The sequence below is a fragment of the Salmo salar genome, chromosome ssa14 (assembly GCF_905237065.1).
Source record: "Salmo salar chromosome ssa14, Ssal_v3.1, whole genome shotgun sequence".
NCBI lineage: Eukaryota > Metazoa > Chordata > Actinopteri > Salmoniformes > Salmonidae > Salmo > Salmo salar.
This window is the reverse complement of record NC_059455.1, coordinates 3254554-3279205: the sequence shown is the minus strand read 5'-3', so window position 1 is coordinate 3279205 and position 24652 is coordinate 3254554. Positions and strand designations below refer to the sequence as shown.

General features: G+C 42.2%; 1 protein-coding gene across 2 annotated transcripts in view; it reads right to left on the bottom strand.

Moving 5' to 3' along the window:
- The window catches only part of myo10 (myosin X), a 299501-nt gene that overhangs the window by 224492 nt on the left and 50357 nt on the right, over positions 1-24652 (bottom strand). For both annotated transcript variants that reach the window (XM_045693795.1, XM_045693796.1), the window contains one exon: positions 11498-11596. In XM_045693795.1, the coding sequence (XP_045549751.1) occupies positions 11498-11596 (99 nt within the window). Of the gene's footprint in view, positions 1-11497; positions 11597-24652 lie in introns of those variants that run through there.

Below are 24652 nucleotides of genomic sequence, written 5' to 3'. Positions count from 1 at the left end.
GGCCAATGGTTTCAAGTCTGTATGTAGGCAGCAGCCTCTGAATGTTAGTGATGGCTACTGAACCGTCTGGTGGCCTTGAGATAGAAGCTGTTTTTCAGTCTCTCGGTCCCAGCTTTGATGCACCTGTACTGACCTAACCTTCTGGATGGTAGCGGGGTGAAAAGGCAGTGGCTCGGGTGGTTGTAATCCTTGATGATCTTTTTGGCCTTGCTGTGACATTGGGTACCCTAGATGTCCTGGAGGGCAGGTAGTTTGCCCCCGGTAATGCGCTGTGTAGACAGCATCACCCTCTGGAGAGCCCAGTGGTTGTAGGCCCGACAGGATGCTTTCAATGGGGCATCTGTAAAAGTTTGTAAGGGTTTTAAGGTGACAAGCCAAATTTCTTCAGCCTCCTGAGGTTGAAGAGGCACTGTTGCGCCTTCTTCACCACACTGTCTGTGTGGGTGGACCATTTCAGTTTGTCCGTGATGTGTACAACTTTCCACCTTCTCCACTGCTGTCCCATTGATGTTGATAGAGGGGTGCTCCCTATGCTGTTTCCTGAAGTCCATGATCATCTCCTTTGTTTTGTTGACGTTGGTTGAGAGGTTGTTTTCCTGACACCACACTCTGAGAGCCCTCACCCCCTTCCTTACAGTAATCAAGCCTACTACTGTTGTGTCGTCTGCAAACTTGATGATTGAGTTGGAGGCGTGCATGGCCATGCAGTCAAAAATTGGAAACAGGAAGTAGAGGAGGGGTCCCAGTGTTGAGGACCAGCGAAGTGGAGATGTTGTTTCCTACATTCACCACCTGGGGGCGGACCGTCAGGAGGTCCAGGACCCAATTGCACAGGGTGGCGTTGAGACCCAGGGCCTCAAGCTTACTGATGATCTTGGAGGGTACTATGGTGTTGAATGCTGAGCTATAGTCAATGAACAGCATTCTTACATAGGTATTCCTCTTGTCCAGATGGGATAGGGCAGTGTGCAGTGTGATGGCGATTGCATTGTCTGTGGACCTATTGGGGCGGTAAGCAAATTGAAGTGGGTCTAGGGTGACACGTAAGGTGGAGGTGATATGATCCTTGACTAGTCTCTCAAAGCACTTCAAGATGACAGAAGTGAATGCTACGGGGCGATAGTTCAGAAAATGTATTCATTGTCTTTTGTTTGAAACGCTCCTGTCAATGTTGAGTTAGGACACAAACCTGATTATGCATATAGAAGTAGGAATAGTCGGCCTCCTGAGTGTCGCAGTACTAGCTGTGCCATTAGAGATCCTGGTTCAAATCCAGGCTCTGTTACAGCCGGCCGCGACCGGGAGACCCGCGGTGCCGTGCACAATTGGCCCAGCGTCATCCGGGTTAGGGGAGGGTTTGGCCGGCAGGGATGTTCTTGTCCCATCGCACACTAGCAACTCCTGTGGCGCGCAATGCAAGCTGACACGGTCGCCAGGTGTACAGTGTTTCCTCAGACACATTGGTGCGGCTGGCTTCCGGGTTAAGTGGGCATTGTGTCAAGAAGCAGTTCGGCTTGGCAGGGATGTGTTTCGGCAGACGCACGGCTCTACACCTTCGTCTCTCCCAGCTCCGTACGGGAGTTGCAGCGATGGGACAAGACTGTAACTACCAATTGGATACCACGAAATTGGGAGAAAAAGGGCTTAAAAAAAAAGAAAAGTAGGACTAGTCTACATGACCTGCGTGCAAATGTAGGCCTATAAATGTGCCAATTTGGAGATATCTGATAATATTTCTCATTGTCTTAACTCACCACCACTAATAAACTGTGTAGCTTCTCGAAGTATATTTTTCTTCACCTCAAACAACAAGTAAATGAAGACTGTTTTTAGAATCTACTGAGAATCACAATAATTCCTTAAAGTATTTGAATAATATTTCCAGCTCTCTCCATTTCAATAACCACTCCACATGAAAGGGAAAATGTAATCTGATCCAGTGGAAACGTCCTAAAATACATGATTATTTCTTATCCCTTGCATAAATAGCCTACAGCTGGTGCGGGAATATTGCAGATTAACCACAGACAATGATCATAATGGGCACTCATATTGGTAGAAATGTTAAGATAAATTGGCCCTCCAAATGGAAAAGGTTGCCGATCACTGGTGTAGCCTATTACCTACAACTTCAGGAGGATAACGGCAGAATCTGTGAAGGACAGCAGCAGCGGGAGGAAGGTCAAGAACAGGTTTTTTTTTCTGGTTAGGCTATCTTAATCTCTGGCTCTCTCGAGTCATTTGTGTCTTAATTATGTAATGCAACAGCCGGATTAAAGCATCAGACAAATTCAGTACTTATAGCCTAGCTGATTTTCTTAAAACATATAGGGAAAAATACACGTTTAAAAATTTCGACCAATCGAAGAAACGACTTCTCGTGGTCGACAATTTTTTTGTTGGTGTTGTCGGGGACAGCCCTAGTAGAAATGCAGGAAATGAGCTTTAGATGCCCAAAACAATTCTGAGGGAGGACACCCAGACCCACCGCCAGGTTGTCTTCTAAAGTTCAAAGTTGCGCTCCTGTGTTATACACCAGTACAATATCCTTTACAGCTCTGTTCCATGATAAGAAACAGACATAAAAAAGTTCCATTTACACTGCATTTACCTCAATCTCTTACACAAATAATACCCATTCAGTTAGATAACTGTATGTATACAGTATTAGGAAGGCATTTCTTACATGGAATAACAACTCAATATCATAAACAATTCTTACTGTGCTTCATTTCTTCTGTAAAACAGACAATGCCAATATAATTGACCTAAATCATATACCCCGGCAGAGTGCCTGTGACATCTTTATATGATATCTACCAACTAAACCGCTCTATGTGTGAGTCAACCTGACAGCAGTGAGACACCTTAAGCCCTTAAAGGGATTGACCGTGAAACACTGCCTTGTGCTGAGCCAAGACTGATTTAAAACCTAACAACACATATTGACACAAGCCAAGACACTTCTGACTGGTTAAAGGCCTTAAGGTCATTGTCGGATAGACCATTTTTAACCTTTTACTACAGTGAGCTAAAACAGGGTCACACAGTGTTTCTTGGTAGTCTTTAACAAATCTACTTTGAAACAAAAGTGTACACCTCACACAGATGGTTATGGGCTTAACAAAAAGAAGACACCTGTACCATGTCAGATATAGAGTTTAAATGTATTACATTTTGAGTTTGCATCCCAATATTACACTTTATATAAATCACAGAAGACTGAAATATAAACAAAGCTGTTTGACATAAAAACATCGGATTTTCTGTGTAAAAAATAAAAATAAATGTTTATTAATATATGAATAACATTTCACCCATAAGGCCACTTGGTCATCTGATTGCAGGAAAGGGCTACAGCAGTGTTAATTTTTGTCAACAATAACTAAGACAAAACATATCTTCCCTGACGAAAACTAATGAAGATAATGAGACAAGATGCATTGAAAAAAACAATTCATATAACAAAATTATTTTCATTTTAGTTGACGTAAATGTGACAAGATGAGAATTCCATGTGAGTCTAACGGACAGTCAATTTGACATGAAACACCTTTTCATCTGTTTTGTCCAATCATAAGCATGCATGGCTTTGCAGAATATTTAATGCAATCCTCTCATTGGCAGAATTAACATGCTCGGCTCTCCCACCAGCTCTCGGGCGGTCACTTCAGTCACTCGTCAATCTTTTGAACTGAGGTGCAGCAAGGCCACTTCAATTGTAACTAACCTAAATTAAAAACAATAATGTTTACTTTCTCTTACTTTCATGTAGGGCATTTTTATTTGATCACATGTCACGTTCGTTGGAATAATTGAGCCAAGGCGCAGCGTGAGTAGCGTTCCACATCTTTAATATAAAGTAAAACTCAGCAACAATACAAAAACAATAAAGAATAAACGAAACGTGACGACAATGAAACTACACATAAACACAATATCCCATCACCCACAGGTGGAAAACATGCTACTTAAGTATGATCCCCAATTAGAGACAACAATTACCAGCTGCCTCTAATTGGGAATCATACAAATCACCCAAACATAGAAAAACTAAACTAGAACCCCACATAGAAAATATAAACTGGATTAACCCCCCCAGTCACGCCCTGACCTACTCTACCATAGAAAATAAAAGCTTTCTATGGTCAGGACGTGACATCACATCTGTGTTGCCGTTATTGCGGTCCGCAAATGCGAGTGCAGTTGTTTTGAAAAAAATTGGAAATATCAATTTTATGAATATTAAGAGTACAGGAATATTTCTGGAATTGTTTGAAAGCTCAGATTGTACCCTATTTATGGGAATCACTGTTATTTACCCCAATCCTAAGGTTACAATGGGAATAAAAGAGCTGTATGCCTAAATTGTTTAACCTGTAGCCAATGTTTTATAGCCTAGGCTCGAACTTTTGCTTGCCTGAGGTAGAGTGTCTCATGATAAGCAGTAGACCACACTATTTACCAAGAGAGTTTTCATCTATATTTTTCATAGCTGTATAAGGCCATAAGCAAACAAGAAAATGCTCAACCAGAGGTGGCGCTCCTAGTGGCCTGGGACTTTAATGCAAGGAAACTTAAATCCATTTTACCAACATTTCTACCAGCATGTTAAATGTGCAACCAGAGGAAAAAAACTCAAAACAACTTTTACCCCACACACAGAGATGCGAACAAAGCTCTCCCTTGTCCTCCATTTGGCAAATCTGACCATAACTCGATCCTCCTGATTCCTGCTTACAAGCAAAAACGAAAGCAGGAAGCACCAGTGACTTTCTCAATAAGGAAGTAGTCAGATGACGCAGATGATAAGCTACAGGACTGTTTCGCTAACACAGACTGGAATATGTTCCGGGATTGAGGAGGACATCACATCAGTCACTGGCTTCATCAAAAAGTGCATTGATGACATCGTCCCCACAGTGACTGTACGTACATACCCCAACTAGAAGCCATGGATTACAGGCAACATCCGCACTGAGCTAAAGGGTAGAGCTGCCGCTTTCAAGGAATGGGACTCTATCCTGGACGCTTATAAGAAATTCTGCTATGCCCTCCGATGAACCATCAAACAGGCAAAGCATCAATACAGGACTAAGATTGAATCGTACAACACCGGCGCGGACGCTCGTCGTTTTGGCAGGGCTTGAAAACTATTACGGACCACAAAGGGAAGCACAGCCGAGAGCTGCCCAGTGACACGAGCCTACCAGACAAGCTAAATAACTTCTATGCTTGCTTCGAGGCAAGCAACACTGAAGCATGCACGTGAGCATCAGCTGTTCTGGACAACTGTGTGATCACGCTCTCCGTAGCCAATGTGAGCAAGACCTTTAAACAGGTCAACATTCACAAAGGCCGCAGGGTCAGACGGATTACCAGGACGTGTACTCCAAGCATGCGCTGACCAACTGGCAAGTGTTTTCACTGACATTTTCTACCTGACCCTGACTGAGTCTGTAATACCAACATGTTTCAAGCAGACCACCATAGTCCCTGTGCCCAAGAACACCAAAGTAACCTGCCTAAATGACTAATTACATTTACATTTACATTTAAGTCATTTAGCAGACGCTCTTATCCAGAGCGACTTACAAATTGGTGCATTCACCTTATGATATCCAGTGGAACAACCACTTTACAATAGTGCATCTAAATCTTTTAAGGGGGGGGGTTAGAAGGATTACTTTATCCTATCCTAGGTATTCCTTAAAGAGGTGGGGTTTCAGGTGTCTCCGGAAGGTGGTGATTGACTCCGCTGTCCTGGCGTCGTGAGGGAGCTTGTTCCACCATTGGGGTGCCAGAGCAGCGAACAGTTTTGACTGGGCTGAGCGGGAACTGTGCTTCCTCAGAGGTAGGGGGGCCAGCAGGCCAGAGGTGGATGAACGCAGTGCCCTTGTTTGGGTGTAGGGCCTGATCAGAGCCTGAAGGTATGGAGGTGCCTTTCCCTTCACAGCTCCGTAGGCAATCACCATGGTCTTGTAGCGGATGCGAGCATCAACTGGAAGCCAGTGGAGAGAGCGGAGGAGCGGGGTGACGTGAGAGAACTTGGGAAGGTTGAACACCAGACGGGCTGCGGCGTTCTGGATGAGTTGTAGGGGTTTAATGGCACAGGCAGGGAGCCCAGCCAACAGCGACTTGCAGTAATCCAGACGGAGATGACAAGTGCCTGGATTAGGACCTGCGCCGCTTCCTGTGTGAGGCAGGGTCGTACTCTGCGAATGTTGTAGAGCATGAACCTACAGGATCGGGTCACCGCCTTGATGTTAGTGGAGAACGACAGGGTGTTGTCCAGGATCACGCCAAGGTTCTTAGCACTCTGGGAGGAGGACACAAGGGAGTTGTCAACCGTGATGGCGAGATCATGGAACGGGCAGTCCTTCCCCACTAATGACCCATAGCACTGCCTTCCGTAGCCATGAAGTGCTTTGAAAGGCTGGTCATGGCTCAAATCAATATCATTATCCCAAAAACCCTAGACCCACTCCAATTTGCATACCGCCCCAACAGATCCACAGATGATGCAATCTCTATTGCGCTCCACACTGCCTTTTCCCACCTGCACAAAAGGAACACCTACGTGAGAATGCTATTCATTGACTACAGCTCAGCGTTCAACACCATAGTGCCATCAAAACGAATCACTAAACTACGGACCTTGGGACTAAATACCTCCCTCTGCAACTGGATCCTGGAGTTCCTAACAGCCCCCACCCCCAGGTGGTAAGGGTAGGTAACAACACATCTGCCACGCTGATCCTCAACACGGGGGCCCCTCAGAGGTGCGTGCTTAGTCCCCTCCTGTACACCCTGTTCACCCATGACTGCATGGCCAGGCACAACTCCAACACCATCATTAAGTTTGCCGACGACACAACAGCAGTAGGCCTGATCACCGACAATGATGAGACAGCCTATAGGGAGGAGGTCAGAGACCTAGCAGTGTGGTGCCAGGATAACAACCCCCTCAATGTGATCAAGACAAAGGGGATGATTGTGAACTACAGGAAAAGGAGGACCGAGCACACCCCCATTCTCATCGACGGGGCTGTTGTGGAGCAGGTTAAGAGCTTCAAGTTCCTTGGTGTCCACATCACCAACAAACTAAACTCAGCAAAAAAAGAAACGTCCCTTTTTCAGGACCCTGTCTTTCAAAGATAATTCGTAAAATCCAAATAACTTCACAGATCTTCATTATAAAGGGTTTAAACCCTGTTTCCCATGCTAGTTCAATGAACCATAGACAATTAATGAACGAGCACCTGTGGAACGGTCATTAAGACACTAACAGCTTACAGACAGCAGGCAATTAAGGTAACAGTTATGAAAACTTAGGACACTAAAGAGGACTTTCTACTGACTCTGAAAAACATCAAAAGAAAGATGCCCAGGGTCCCTGCTCATCTGCGTGAACGTGCCTTAGGCATGCTACAAGGAGGCATGAGGACTGCAGATGTGGGCAGGGCAATAAATTGCAATGTCCGTACTGTGAGACGCCTAAGAGCGCTACAGGGAGACAGGACGGACAGATAATCATCCTCGCAGTGGCAGACCATGTGTAACAACACCTGCACAGGATCGGTACATACGAACATCACACCTGCGGGCCAGGTACAGGATGACAACAACTGCCCGAGTTATACCAGGAACGCACAATCCCTCCATCAGTGCTCAGACTGTCCGCAATAGGCTGGGTTTGCATACTTAATGAGTATATACTACATACTATATACCATTCGTTTATTTTAGTATACTGTAAACTAACAGTATCGTTTCAGTTGAGCGTACTAGAGCTTTGCCTGTCTATAGGAAATTGATGCTGTTGCTATGTAAACTCTTGCTAGCTTGTTAGCATAACAAATTACGAGCTAAACATTTTAAGATTTCGGGTGTTTGTAAATTGTCAGATTGTCCGTTCGTAAATTCCGAGCATTTCGCTCTCGAAGTGTTCAGAGCACACACTGGACACTCTGGCCGAGGAGTAGCGCTGATCCGAGCATTCAACAGCAGTCAAGCACCCAAGCTAACTGGCTAACGTTGGCTAGCTATTTCCACTCAAATGAGAGAACACCTCACTCTGACCATTTTACTCTCCCTAGCAGAGCTGGTTAGGCTGTTTTCATGTTATCTAGAGCATTGGTGACTGTAACTGTGCTGCAGGCAATAATTTAATTACTCTTTATTTTGCAGACATTTACTGACACCGACCATATTCAGTGGGTGTTGAACGTTCGTAAATTCATCAGTTATTCTGCATGAGAGTGCTCTGAAATCGGAGTAGATAGCCAGAATTAACAATGCCCATTGAAACACACAAGGACAATACCACTTAGCTAAGAATTATGTGAATAATCAAGTCAATAAATGTTTGGTAGCAGATAGTAAATATACTGTCTGGCAAGTTTGATGTATTAGTAGCCAACTAACATAAGGTAACTAGCTAACATACCGGTAAATACTGCTGTAATGCTATGTGGTTCGTAAGGATAGCGTAGCTAACAAATTGTCAGACAAAATCATCTGTAACGTAACTTATTTGAAAAGTCATTACTTTATTACATTGCTCAACATTTTCTTAACATTTGTCATAATTAGTTAAAGCAATGAATTTGTATCTGCTCTCGTCGGACTTCGGCTGCATATTTTCCGCCATTTTCTTCAAATCTGAAAACCACGCACATTTTCTGGAGAATTGCATTATGGGCCCTAAAAACACGGAAATAGTGTCTACTGCATGCATACTTTGTATTTTGGCGAATTTAGTACATCATCTGGGAACTTTTGGCATACTAACTATATCCATACTATGACCAATAAGCATACTATATACTCAATTTGCCTCACAAATAGTACGGTTAGTGCAGTTAGTATAAGTATTCGAACTTAGCTTAAGACTAAAACTATACCTAAAATATCTGACAAAATTAACACTGGTTTAAAGGGGAAGTTCGGGATTTTACAAGTTGATGTTAGATGTTTCCTCACCCCCAGGGTAGTCTATTGGCCAGGAGGAACCATGCTTCGGTTTTCTGTAAATAGCCACTACAAAATTCAGCTAACTTTATCCACATTAGCTAAAAATCTAAATGGGAGTGATAGGGGGATGTGTACAATTGTCAGAATTTCATGGCCAAATCAACTGAAATCAAATCAAATCAACTCCATACTTGTTTTGTCCATTAATTAAAAGGCAAACACATGCCTTTATCACTTCCATTGATTGCTAGCTAGTGGTGGCTAAAGTTCGCCGAAGTTTGGGAAATGGCAAAATGTAGATTTCCGCCTAAATACACATACCCAAAAGTAACTGCTATTCATGTGTAATAACATGATTCTGACATGCCAATACTTGGTATATTTGGAAAGAAAACATCTGGGAGATTGTGAGGAAATGATCAGAAGATAGATAGGAGTTACATAGTTCAGAATACATAAGATCAAGCACACACAAAATAATCGTTTTTAAAATTTTTAAAGTACTATTTCATTGACAAGATATAAGTGAATTATTGATGCCCAGAGCTGTAAACACATCAGATGGCTTCCACAATGTGAACAATATCAGAAGAAAATGGGATTGATAGACCTAACAACTAGAAATGGGCAGATGTTTTAGTAAGTGGTGTCAAGTGTGGTCACGGGACGTTTCTAAGTGTCCCTAAACCTCTCCAAAGTGTCATATGTAAGTAAATTAGATAATTCCAGTGCTATTACATATTTGCAATCCCTAATATGCTATTTGTTCAGTATAAAAACACAATTTCTACCATATCAACCTCACTTAAACAGCTCCAACAATCGTCTTACTTTCAGCCATTCATCAGTCATTTGTGTAAGTGTGTATGTTGAGTGTCCTTCACTAAAAGCGTGCTGAAAGTCAGTTGTTAATTTGTTTACTGTGAAATAGCATTGTATCTGGTTAAACACAATTTTTTCCAAAGGTTTACTAAGGGTTGGTAACGGGGTGATTGGTTGACTATTTGAGCCAGTAAATGGTCGACTACTATTCTTGGGTAGCGGAATGACTTTTGCTTTCCTCCAGACCTGAGGGCACACACTTTCCTGTAGGCTTAGATTGAAGAGATGGCAAATAGGATTGGTAATATTGTGGCAATGTTAGCCAGGTGAGCTAAAGCCTGCATGTCTTGAGCTAGTAACCGAAAGGTTGCTGGATCGAATCCCTGAGCTGACAAGGTAAAAATCTGTTGTTCTGCCCCTGAGCAAGACAGTTAACCCAGTGTTCCCTGGTCGCCGAGGATGTGGATGTTAATTAAGGCAGCCCCCTGCACCTCTCTGATTCAGAGGTGTTGGGTTAAATGCAGAAGACACATTTCAGTTGAATGCATTCAGTTGTACAACTAACTAGGTATCCCCCTTTCTTTTCTTGAGGTTTCAGTCAAGGTGAATCCTCACACAAGCATGGTTCACCACTCACCTCCGTTACGGTGGCTAAATTCGTTGACAGGACTGTGTCAACTTGAGTGTTAGTTGTTTGTCAGGGCTGTGTCAGCTTCAGTGACATCAATTCTCTCTTTCTAAGGTGTTGTTAGCAACTGACCTCTAGGGAGTCAAACCCAACAGCCTTAATCACAAACCCAACAGTGTTTTGAGTTGTGGGTAAGTGTAACCCAAAGTACACACCAAAACACAGGGGTGTTCAAAGTGACCTTACAGATTGTTTAATAAGCACTAAACCAGGCATTTTAAGAGCCTGTCCACAGCGTTTTATGGGTGTATCAGCCTGCACTACCAGTATGCTCTTCCCTGTATGCTGGTTGCCTCCTCTGTAGTGCTCATCATTAAACCATTGTTAGTCATGTAAGAAAAACACTCTTCAAGCAAACCATTGTTAGTCATGTGAGAAAAACACTCTTCAAGTAAACCATTGTTAGTCATGTAAGAAAAACACTCTTCAAGTAAACCATTGTTAGTCATGTAAGAAAAACACTCTTCAAGTAACCTATATTGAGTTTTATAGACATAGTAGTGTCCAGCCTTTATTTGAGTCCTTTCCAGGATCATCCTCTTTAGAGAAATCATGCTTTATATGTTGCAACAACCCAAAAAGTTTTATTTCCGGTCTGAATATTCCTTAAACATAGTTGATCATTTTGGCCTTCAAATTCCATTGGTTAATTTGATTTTTGCGCTATGACCCCTAAACGAGCTACAAACCTGTCTATCCATTGTTTTCACAATATATGGATCACAGCATTAAAAAAGGAAAGGGGTTACTAGATTCTGAAATTACATCCCTTCCTTTTTTTCCAAGGTCTGCTGTCCTGTGTTTATAACATTTTATGTATATTCCCTATGTTGTGCTGCCAGATACTTTCAATGCAGGCAAGGTTGGGAAAAGGGGGATCCCAACCAATAAATACAGAATTCTGGCAGCCCCAAAAGAAGGTAAGCACATTCTTGAGGTGTTGCCAGATTTTTATTGTAACTCACTTGGGTGAATAATTTTGTCTTTAAAAGGGGAGTGTTATGGTCTTACCTGTCCATATTCAGTAGCGAAAACCACCACGCCTCCAGAGCAAGAGGAAACAGTGCTGGGGAGGTATTGTTCTTCCTCGTGTAACCACACACGGGCGCCCTGTGTAAAGAGACAAATAGTCACCATTGAGACTAGTGTCTCTTTTTCAAGGGAGCACTGCATATACAATTTCATCGAACAAAAAAATTTAATACAATAGAAAAAAGTAAAATACAGCACAGCACAACACAAATTGCACAAATTGCGCAAATTACTAAACCTGTAAATTCACATTGCCATACTTCCTAGACTCGTATTCACTCAGCTACTGGAACTTCTTCATAGGAACATTAAACAACTGGAAAGTAAGGTTCCTAAACGTGTAATGAATATAATCAAATGATATAATCTTGCAGAACTCAACATCATAGACCACAACATTAAACAATCAAAAAACCAACTGCCCAGTATAACAATAAAATCACACTGGTCTTTGTTTTATCACCTCAGATATACAGTACCAGTCAAAAGTTTGGACACACCAACTCATTCAAGGGTTTTTCTTTATTTATACTATTTTCCACACTGTAGAATAATAGTGAAGACATCAAAACCATGAAATAACACTTGAGATTTGAGATTCTTCAAAGTAGCCACCCATTGCCTTGATGACAGTGACTTTCAACGTGGCATTGTCATAGGATGACACCTTTCCAGCAAGTGAGTTTGGAAAATTTCTGCCCTGCTAGAGCTTCCCCGGTTAACGCTACAGCATATAATAACATGCTAGACGATTCCGAGCTTCCAACTTTGTGGCAACAGTTTGGAGAACGCCCTTTCCTGTTTCCTGCATGACAATGCCCCAGCGCACAAAGCAAGGTCCATAAAGAAATGGTTTGTCGAGATCGTTGTGGAAGAACTTGACTGGCCTGCACAGAGCCATAACCTCAACCCCATCGAAATCCTTTGGGATGAATTGGAATGCCAACTGCGAGCCAGACCTAATCAACTGACAACATCAGTGCCCGACCTCACTAATGCTCTTGTGGCTGAATGAAAACAAGTCCCTGGAGCAATGTTTGAACTTCTAGTGGAAAGACTTCCCAGAAGACTGGAGGCTGTTATACCAGCAAAAGGGGGAAGAACTCCATATTAATGCCCATGATTTTGGAATGAGATGTTCGACAACCGGTGTCCACATACTTTTGGTCATGTAGTGTAGCATTTAGCAAAAAAAAACATGATTATTTGTCTCTCTGAAATGAAACCATCAAGTGATAGACATGTATTTGTTTAAAATATGTCATTGAACAACCCCATTCCATGATTAGATAGTGAAAAAACACACCAATCGCTTTCAAATCAAATCAAATCAAATTGTATTTGTCACATGCGCCGAATACAACAGGTGTAGACCTTACCGGGAAATACTTACTTAAAAGCCCTTAACCAACAATGCAGTTCAAGAAATATAGTTAAGAAAATATTTACAAATAAACTAAAGTCATTTTTAATAATAAAAGTAACATAATAAAATAACAATAACGAGGCAATATAGAGGGGGTAGAACCGATTCAATGTGCGGGGGTACAGGTTAGTAGAGGCAATTTCTACATATAGATAATAAAGAGTGAGAAGCAGCAGTGTAAAAACAAAATCAAAGGGGGGGGGGGTCAATGTAAATAGTCCGGGTGGCCATTTGATTAATTGTTCAGCAGTCTTATGGCTGGGGGTTCAGTGACTTTAGGTGGCTTAATAATTTCTTTAAACAATAAAATAGAATTTACTAAGATTTCTGAAAATCGATACGGTGCATTCAGAAAGTATTCAGGCCCCTTGACTATTTCCACATTTTGTAACGTTACAGCCTTATTCTGAACTGAATTAAATAAATAAAAATAATCATCAATCTACACACAACACTCCATAATGACAAAGCAAAAACAGGTTTGGAGAGATTTTTGCAAATGTAAAAAAAATAAAAAACAGACACCTTATTTACATAAGTATTCATACCCTTTGGTATGAGACTCGAAATTGAGCTCAAGTGCATCCTGTTTCCATTGATCATCCTTGAGATGTTTCTAAAACTTGATTGGAGTCCACCTGTGGTAATTTAAATGATTGGACATAATTTGGAAAAGCACACACCTGTGTATATAAGGTCCCACAGTTGACAGTGCATGTCAGAGCAAAAACTAAGTCATAAGGTCAAAGGAATTGTCCGTAGAGCTCCGAGACAGGATTGTGTTGAGGCACAGATCTGGGCAAGGGTAACAACAACAAAAAACCACAGTGGCCTCCATCATTCTTAAATGGAAGAAGTTTGGAAACACCAAAAATGTTCCAAGAGCTGACCAAACTGAGCAATCGGGAGAGAAGTGCTTTGGTCAGGGAAGTGACCAAGAACCCGATGGTCACTCTGACCGAGCTCCAGAGTTCCTCAGTGGAGATGAGAGAACCTTCCAGAAGGACAACCATCTCTGCAGCACTCCACCAATCAGGCCTTTATGGTAGAGCGGCCAGACGGAAGCCACTCCTCAGTAAAAGGCACATGACAGCCCACTTGGAGTTTGCCAAAAGGCACCTAAAGGACTCTCAGACAATGAGAAACAAGATTCTCTGGTCTGATGACCAAGACTGGACTCTTTGGCCTGAATGTCTCGAGGAAATCGGGCACCATCCCTACGGTGAAGCATGGTGGTGGCAGCATCATGCTGTGGGGATGTTTTTCAGTGTCAGGGACTGGGAGACCAGTCAGGATTGAGGAAAAGATTAATGGAGCAAAGTACAGAAAGATCCTTGATGAAAATATGCTCCAGAGCACTCAGGACCTCGGACTGGGGCAAAGGTTCACCTTCCAACAGGACAACGACTCTAAGCACACAACCAAGACAACGCAGGAGTGGCTTTGGGACAAGTCTCTGAATATCCTTAAGTGGCCCAGCCAGAGCCCGGACTTGAACACGATCGAACATCTCTGGAGAGACCTGAAAATAGCTGTGCAGTGACACTCCACTTCCAATTTGACATAGCTTGAGAGGATCTGCAGAGAAGAGTGGGAGAAACTAAATACAGGTGTGTCAAGCTTGTAGTGTCATAGCCAAGAAGACCCGAGGCTGTAATCGCTGCTAAAGGTGCTTCAACAAAGTACTGTGTAAAGAGTCTGAATACTTATGTAAATGTGATATTTCATTTTTTTATTTAAAAAATAAATAAATTTGCAAACATTTCTAAAAACCTGTTTTTGCTTTGTCATTATGGGGTATTGTGTGTGGATTGATGAGGGAAAAAAATGATTTAATCCATTTTAGAATAAGGCTGTAAAGTCAAGGGGTCTGAATACATTCCGAATGCACTGTATATAGCATTTTGGAATGAAACTTTACACATTGCAGCTTTGAACTTCTGAACCCCCTTACACGGAATGCTCATTATCAAAAACTCCCATGTATGTCACAGTAGCTGATGACTAACCACTTTTGACAGGCAGCTGCATTGCCCTCTCTGCATAGCGTTGACCTTTCCCTTAGCCAATAGGGTCACAGCTGTCGGGAACTGGGAAACGTATTATGGATTCAGGTTACAGGAGGTTTATACCTGGGCACACTTTAGCACACTCAGGAGAGCAGTAAACATTGTTGTATATTGAGTCCTTTAATGAGCGTGGACGATTGTGGTGGAACACTACTTCCGAAGAGGCTTCTATCTAATGTGACCTAGAGGTTTTGTGCTTTTTTTGTTGTTGTGAATGTTCACATCTTTACAGCTGGATAATTACTAATTACTCAAGTTGTTTTTTTCTCCGTGAGCCCAACTTGGAACGAGCAACCCACTGGACATAAGTGTTTACTGGGTGTATATGAACATAAGTAAAAGTGTGTAAAATATTACTGTAAAATATAAATTTTTAATTCCAGCTGATTGGAGGTCTCTTTAGCTATTCACCTCCTGATGCCAAAGCTACACTTGGGATATGGAAAACTCATCCTAGATAAGAGCTTATAGAGGCAATCGCTGCCAAGAGCGATCCACTGCCCTCACTTTGACTCTCAGACAAAGAGTTTCACTTTGCACATAATATGACCACTATCAGTCAGGCAGTCAATAATCTTCAATATCTTTGAATTAAATGAAAATGAATGCATGTCGTTCTTTTTTCTTTTGTTTTTAGCTCAAGCCGTCCTCTAGCAGTTCCCCCCTGCCCATGAAGAGAGTAGCTTTGTACCAAACCAAATAACCAGGAGGCCTCCGGTGATGCCTCTTAAATGCATAGCCACATGTGTGCCGTACTCATTAGTGTGACCGGACAATGTTAATGAGAAAAACATACTGTGCTTTTTGAAGAATGGTTTGGCAAGGGCCAGGGGGGGTCCCCCTATTGAACTGGGCCAATGATTGACCCCTGACCCCCGACCAATAAGCCCTACACCTGACTGACTAGGATGACTAGCTGAGTTCTGTCTGAACCGGCACCTGAGGTGAGAAGAGAAGAAAGGAAGAGAGAGATAGAGAGGGAATCCAACTGTTACCCCTTCACCTACCCACCCACCCAGCCAACCACCAACCCACACAGGTTGCATGTCTACCCTATCAGCAGTGTATCAATGGAGAGCAGTAAGTTGTTCTAATCTAAACCCTCGACAGACTCCTGCTGAAGAGAGAAAACACACACGTTAGAAGAACAAGGGATCACCAAGGAAGAGATAAGTCTGGACTACAGGGGAAGCTCATAAAGGAACTCATCTTTCGATATGAGAAATGTGACTAATTAACTTTATTCAAAGCAATAGGATTTCAGAGATTTTAGATAAAAATAAGTGTTTTAAAATGAGTTTACAAAACATTAAGAGCACCTGCTCTTTACATGATATACAGTGCCTTGCAAAAGTATTCATTCCCCTTGGCGTTTTTTTCTATTTTTGTTGCATTACAACCTGTAATTTAAATAGATTTTTATTTGGACTTCATGTGATGGACATACACAACATAATCCAAATTGGTGAAGTGAAATGAAAAAAATAACTTGTTTCAAAAAAATTAAAGAAATAAAAAAACGGAAAGATGGTGCGTGCATCTGTATTCACACCCTTTGCTATGAAGCCCCTAATTAAGATCTGGTGCAACCAATTACCCTTGGAAGTCACATAATTAGTTAAATAAAGTCCACCTGTTTGCAATCTAAGTGTCACATGATCTGTCACATGATCTCAGTATATATACACCTGTTCTGAAAGGCCCCAGTCTGCAACACCACCAAGCAAGGGGCACCACCAAGCAAGTGGCACCATGAAGACCAAGGACCTCTCCAAACAGGTCAGGGACAAAGTTGTGAAGTACTGATTAGGGTTGGGTTATAAAAAAATATCAGAAATTTGAACATCCCACAGAGCACCATTAAATCCATTATTAACCTGTTAGGGCTAGGGGGCAGTATTGACACGGCCGGATAAAAAACGTACCCGATTTAATCTGGTTACTACTCCTGCCTAGTAACTAGAATATGCATATAATTATTGGCTTTGGATAGAAAACACCCTAAAGTTTCTAAAACTGTTTGAATGGTGTCTGTGAGTATAACAGAACTCATATGGCAGGCCAAAACCTGAGAAGATTCCAAACAGGAAGTGGCCTGTCTGACAAGTTGTGTTTCATCTTGGCTCTTTTTATTGAAGACTGAGGATCTTTGCTATAACGTGACACTTCCTACGGCTCCCATAGGCTCTCAGAGCCCGGGACAAAGCTGAACGATATCGAGGCAGCCTCTGGCTGAAACACTTTATCGCGTTTGGCAAGTGGCCGATCAGAGTACTATGGGCTTAGGCGCATGCCCGAGTCGACCCCATGCTTTATTTTCTTTCGTCTGTTTACCTAAACGCAGATTCCCGGTCGGGATATTATCGCTTTTTTATGAGAAAAATGGCATAAAAATTGATTTTAAACAGCGGTTGACATACTTCGAAGTACGGTAATGGAATATTTAGAAATTTTTTGTCACGAATTGCGCCATGCTCGTCACCCTTATTTACCCTTTCGGATAGTGTCTTGAATGCACAAACAAAACGGCGCTGTTTGGATATAACTATGGATTATTTTGAACCAAACCAACATTTGTTATTGAAGTAGAAGTCCTGGGAGTGCATTCTGACGAAGACAGCAAAGGTAATAACATTTTTCTTATAGTAAATCTGACTTTGGTGAGTGCTAAACTTGCTGGGTGTCTAAATAGCTAGCCCTGTGATGCCGGGCTATCTACTGAGAATATTGCAAAATGTGCTTTCACCGAAAAGCTATTTTAAAATCGGACATATCGTGTGCATAGAGGAGTTCTGTATCTATAATTCTTAAAATAATTGTTATGCTTTTTGTGAACGTTTATCGTGAGTAATTTAGTAAATTCACCGGCAGTGTTCGGTGGGAATGCTAGTCACATGCTAGTCACATGCTAATGTAAAAAGCTGGTTTTTGATATAAATATGAACTTGATTGAACAAAACATGCACGTATTGTATAACATAATGTCCTAGGGTTGTCATCTGATGAAGATCATCAAAGGTTAGTGCAACATTTAGCTGTGGTTTGGGGTTATGTGACATTATATGCTAGCTTGAAAAATGGGTGTCTGATTATTTCTGGCTCGGTACTCTGCTGACAGAGCGTCCCACCTAGCCCATAGAGGTTAAAAAATGTAAAGAAACCTGCCAAGAGAGGGCCGCCCACCAAAACTCACAGACCAGGCAAGGAGGGCATTAATCAGATAGGCAACAAAGAGACCAAAGATAACCCTGAAGGAGCTGCAAAGCTCCACAGCGGAGATTGGAGTATCTGTCCATAGGACCACTTTAAGCCGTACACTCCACAGAGCTGGGCTTTATGGAAGAGTGGCCAGAAAAAATCCATTGCTTAAAGAAAAAAATAAGCAAACACGTTTGGTCTTCACCAAAAGGCATGTGGGAGACTCCCCAAACATATGGAAGAAGGTACTCTGGTCAGATGAGACTAAAATTTAGCTTTTGGCCATCAAGTAAAACACTATGTCTGGAGCCAACCCAACACATCTCATCACCCCGAGAAAACCATCCCTACAGTGAAGCATGGTGGTGGCAGCATCATGCTGTGGGGATGTTTTTCATCGGCAGGGACTGGGAACTGGGCAAAATTGAAGGAATGATGGATGGTGCTAAATACAGGGAAATTCTTGAGGGAAACCTGTTTCAGACTTCCATTGATTTGAGACTGGGACGGAGGTTCGCCTTCCAGCAGGACAATGACCCTAAGCATTCTGCTAAAGCAACACTCGGGTGGTTTAAGGGGAAACATTTAAATGTCTTGGAATGGCCTAATCAAAGCCCAGACCTCAATCCAGTTGAGAATCTGTTGTATGACTTAAAGATTGCTGTACACCAGCGGAACCCATCCAACTTGAAGGTTTCTTGATGTGCCGAGCTTATAGAGAAGGTTGCTCTACAAAGTATTGACTTTGGGGTGGTGAATAGTTATGCACACTCAAGTTTTCAGTTTTTTTTGTATTATGTCTTGTTTGTTTCACAATAAAAAATATGTTGCATCTTCAAAGTGGTAGGCATGTTGTGTAAATCAAATGATACAAACCCCCCAAAAATCTATTTTAATTCCAGAATGTAAGGCAACAAAATAGGAAAAATGCCAAGGGGGTGAATACTTTCGCAAGCCACTGTAGACTGACCAGGTGAATCCAGGTTAAAGCTATGATTCGTTATTAATGTCACCTGTTAAATCCACTTCAATCAGTGTAGATGCAGGGGAGGAGACAGGTAAAATATGTTTTTTTAAGCCTTGAGACAATTGAGTGGCCTTTTTGAACAGGGTATGGTTGTAGGTGCCAGGCGCACTGGTTTGTGTCAAGAATTGCAACACTGCTGGGTTTTTCACACTCAACAGTTTGCCATGTGTATCAAGAATGGTCCACCACCCAAAGGACATCCAACCAACTTTACATAATTGTGAGAAGCACTGGAGTTATGAAGGAAAAAGGAAACCGCACACTGCTCTTGTTAGTATCACTGATATTTAATAAACTTACGTATCGGCCTCACAGCCTTCGTCAGAGCTGGAGCACTGGAGTTAACATGGGCCAGCATTCCTGTGGAACATTTTTAATACCTTGTAGAGCCCATTCCCCGAAGAATTTAGGCTGGTCTGAGGGTGCAAGCGGAGGAAGGTGTTCTTAATGTTTTGTATACTCAGTGTATATCACTGTATGAGAATTAACAGAATTGCTAAGGGAAAGTATTACCAGGTTTGCGGTGACTCACAAAATCAAACTATCTACAGTGCCTTCTGAAAATATTCATACCCCTTGACTTATTCCACATTTTGTTATGCAACAGCCTGAATTCAAAACGGATTTAATAGATTTCCTTCTCACCCATCGGAAAACAAAGTGAAAACATGTTTTGAAATATGAAATATCTAATTTACATAGGTATTCGCATCCCTGAGCATCAATGTGAGAACCACCTTCGGCAGCGAATAAAGCTGTCTTTCTGGGTAAGTCTGTAAGAGTTTTGCACACCTGGATTGTACAATATTTCCCCATTATTCTTTTCAAAATTATTCAAGCTTTGTCAAATTGGTTGTTGATAATTGCTAGACAACCATTCTCAAGTCTTGCTTGAGAATCAAAACTGTAAGTTTTGATTCAAGTCAAAACTGTAACTCGTCCACTCAGGAACATTCATTATCTTCTTGGTAAGCAACTCCAGTCTAGATTTGGCCTTGTGTTTTAGGTTATTGTCCTGCTGAAAGGTGAATTAATCTCCCAGTGTCTGGTGGAAAGCAGACTGAACCAGGGTTTCCTCTAGGATTTTGCCTGTGCTTAGCTCCATTCTGTTTGTTTTTTATCCTGAAAAACTCCCTAGTCCTTAACTATTTCAAGCATACCCATAACATGATGCAGCCAACACTATGCTTGCAAATATGGAGTGTGGTACTCACTAGTGTGTTTTATTGGATTTGTCCCAAAAAATAACACTTGTATTCAGGACAAAAAGTGAATTGCTTTGCCACATTTTTTAAATATTACTTAGGTGCCCTGTTGCAAACTGGATACATGTTTTGGAATATTTTTATTCTGTACAGGCTTCCTTCTTTTCACTCTGTCAATTATGTTAGTATTGTGGACTAACTACAATTTTGTTGATCCGTCCTCAGTTTTCACCTATCACAGCCATTAAACTCTGTAACTGTTTTAAACTCACCATTGGCCTCATGGCGAAATCCTTAAGCAGTTTCCTTCCTCTCCGGCAACTGAGCATCTTTCGAGGGACTAGGTGTATTGATACACCATCCAAAGTGTAATTAATAACTTTGCAATGCTCAAAGGGATATTCAATGTTAGCTTTTTCTTTACCCATCTACCAATAGGTGCACTTCTTTGTGAGGCATTGGAAAACCTCCCTGGTTTTGTGGTTAAATCTGTGTTTGAAATTCACTGTTCGACTGAGGGACCTTATAGATAATTGTATGTCGGCAACAGAGATGAGGTTGTCATTCAAAAATCATGTTAAACATTATTATTGCACAGTCCATGTAACTTATTATGTGACTTGTTAAGGACATTTTTACTCCTGAACTTACATAACAAAGTGGGTTGAATAGTGGGTTGAGACTCAAGACATTTCAGCTTTTCAAAAACATAATTCCACTTTGACATTATGGGGTATTGTGTGTAGGTCAGTGACAAAATAATCGAAATTGAATCCATTTAAACTCAGGCTGTAACACAACAAAATGTGGAAAAGGTCAAGGGGTGTGAATACTTTCTGAATGCACTGTAAATGTGTTACAAAAGATTTTGTGCTAACATTAGTGTTAACAGTTATGTGCGCTTTACCAAGTCGCAACATGTGTTCTGTGGTTTTGGACTTCCAGTTCCTTGTACGAGTTCTTACGTTTCCGGCTTACAAGGTAAGTATTATTCTTAGAACTGTGGAGTAACTTGGGCTGCAGTGGCAGCATCTCAGTGCGCATAGCCAAGTTGCAGCAGGTTCTGGTTCCCTATATGGGAATGACAGTTCAGGCCTCATGAAGCTCTGAGAGTTCTAGCTTCTTGGGTAAGTATTAGGGAAAAAGGTGGCTTCTGTAAGCCCTTATTGGAGCCCGTGGAACCTGTGTGAGCTTAGGCTGCCATGGACCTCCTAGTTTGGGACCCTCTGAGCCGGTTTGGGACGCTCTGAGCTAAGGTTATGTGTATGCTCTCCACTTTCTGGAGGACTGAGTTCTGAAATCAGTAGAATTCGAGTATGATAGCTAAGAGATGGAGAACACACCAGTCTGGATTACATCATCAAACGTTGGCATCCATGCATGGCATCAGACAGGAGCCGTGTCCAACCATGATGCATACTGGTAAGATTTTCAGATATGACATGTTTCTAATTTTGACAAAGTGGTTTCATTTCAAGTGTACTGTTAGCTAGCTAACGTTAGCTGGCTGGGTAGCTAGCTAATGTTATGTGTATGATCTTATTCTTCGTATCTCAGACACATTTGCTTGACTAGTTATAGCCATATAACCTGGTTGGTTAGCTAACTGCAGATTCATGCAGGGTAGTAACCTCATGAGTTGGGATTATGGTCCATTGTAAAGCTGCCTACTACACTGAGGCTAGGAAACACTGTCACCACCGATAAATCCGCGATAATTGAGAATTTCAATAAGCATGTTCTACGGCTGGCCATGCTTTCCACCTGGCAACCCCTACCCCGGTCAACCACCCTGCACCCCTCACTGCAACTTGCCCAAGCCTCCCCCATTTCTCCTTCACCCAAATCCAGATAGCTGATGTTCTGAAAGAGCTGCAAAATCTGGACCCCTACAAATCAGCAGGGCTAGACAATCTGGACCCTCTCTTCCTAAGATTATCCGCCAAAAATTGTTGCAAGTCCTATAGTTAGCTTGTTCAACCTCTCTTTCGTATCGTCACAGATCCCCAAAGATTGGAAAGCTGCTGCGGTCATCCCCCTCTTCAAAGGGGGAGACACTCTAGACCCAGACTGCTACCCTGCGTTTCTAAGGTCTTTGAAAGCAAAGTTAACAAACAGATCACCAACCATTTAGAATCCCACCGTACCTTCTCCGCTATGCAATCTGGTTTCCGAGCTGGTCATGGGTGCACCTCAGCCACGCTCAAGGTCCTAAACGATATCATAACCGCCATCGATAAGAGACAATACTGTGCAACTGTATTCATCGACCTGACTCTGTCAATCACCACATTCTTCTCGACAGACTCAACAGCCTTGGTTTCTCAAATGACTACCTCGCCTGGTTCACCAACTACTTCTCTGATAGAGTTCAGTGTGTCAAATCGAAGGGCCTGTTGTCTGGACCTCTGGCAGTCTCTATGGGGGTGCCACAGGGTTCAATCCTCGGGCCGACTCTTTTCTCTGTATAGATCAATGATGTCGCTCTTGCTGCTGGTGATTCTCTGATCCACCTCTACGCAGACGACACCATTGTGTATACTTCTGGCCCCTCTTTGGACACTGTGTTAACTAACCTCCAGACGAGCTTCAATGTCATACAACTCTCCTTCCGTGGCCTCCAACTGCTCTTAAATGCAAGCAAAACTAAATGCATGCTCTTCAACCGATCGCTGCCCACACCTACCCACCCATCCAGCATCACTACTCTGGACGGTTCTGACTTAGAATATGTGGACAACTACAAATACCTAGGTGTCTGGTTAGACTGTAAACTCTCCTTCCAGACTCACATTAAGCTTCTCCAATGCAAAATTAAATCTAGAATCGGCTTCCTATATCGCAACAAAGTATCCTTCACTCATGCTGCCAAACATACCCTAGTAAAACTGACTATCCTACCGATCCTCGACTTCGGCGATGTCATTTACAAAATGTTGAGCATTTTTGAATGCTCAACAACCTGTTGAATATGTCCAGTGTCAGTAAACGTCAGCAACAATGCGTAATTCAGTTGTTGCCAGCAGCACTGTTACAGTCACCAACGCTCTGGATAACATGAAAACAGCCTAAACAGCTTTGCTAAGGTGAGTAAAATGGTCAGAGTGGGGTGTTCTCTCATCATGTGTCTGGAAGTAGCTAGCCAATGTTAGCCAGTTAGCTTGGGTGCTTGACTGTCGTTGTGAGGTCAGAGCTTTTAGAACAACCCTACTTATTGGCCAGAGCGTCCAGTGTGCGCTCTGAACCCAAAACCACAGATAGGGCGAGTAATGTTCAGTGAGCTGTTCTCTCTCTCTGTTAGATGTCTGGAAGTAGCTGGCAAGTTAGTACAGAATGGTTCGATCAACCCTTAAAGAGATGGTGGGGCTAAGGCTTAAGAAGGTGTGAACAATGCTGAATGGGTGTAGACAAAAAAGGGCTTTCCAATTGTAGTACCAAAACATTGAAAGACGGTTTTCTTAAAAGTGAGTTGATAAACTTTGAAAGCAGAATTACTTTCCCATTGTTTCCTCAAATCAAGTGTATGATATACCCTTTTGTAGTTCTGAGTCTCCACATTTGTCCAATGTAAAAAACACAAATACAAATGTTTCTACATAAGAACGAATCCAGGTGGTGAGTCCCAATTGAGGAAATGAATACGAGTCCCAGTACTATAGCCAGGAAGGTGGGGCTTTTGAGTGTCGGGCTTGGCATCCATTGGCCCGCCTGGTGTGATTTCAGTTTTCTTCAGGTAAAAATTATCGTTATGTTATACCTCGTTCCCTCCTTCAGGGAACAGTAGTTATATTCATAACTGTATGTTTCTGAGGGTGCATATCAAAAGTGGCCTTATTTCCTTTTCATATCCTCTATATCAGGGATGGACAACTTTGATGGGGGTGGGTGCAGTGGCCCGTAGGTCTGTGTACCCCCCCACTAGAAAGAGAACTAAATAAATTAAAGTAAATTTCCTGCAATTCTGCACATTTTGTCATGGGGCGTAGAGGAAATGTTGCCGTTTTAAAGCAAGTTTGCTGCAATTCTACACATTTTGCCATAGGGTAGGGGCAAATGTTTGCAGTTTTTAGTATGATAACTGATGATCAATGGACCCCACCCTGGTCGGTAATTTGACCGTGCTTACTACACGTTTAGATAGCTAGCCACTAGACTAACTTACCTATCAAAAAAGGGTTTGCTGACATGGGCTAATTGAATGACTGCCGA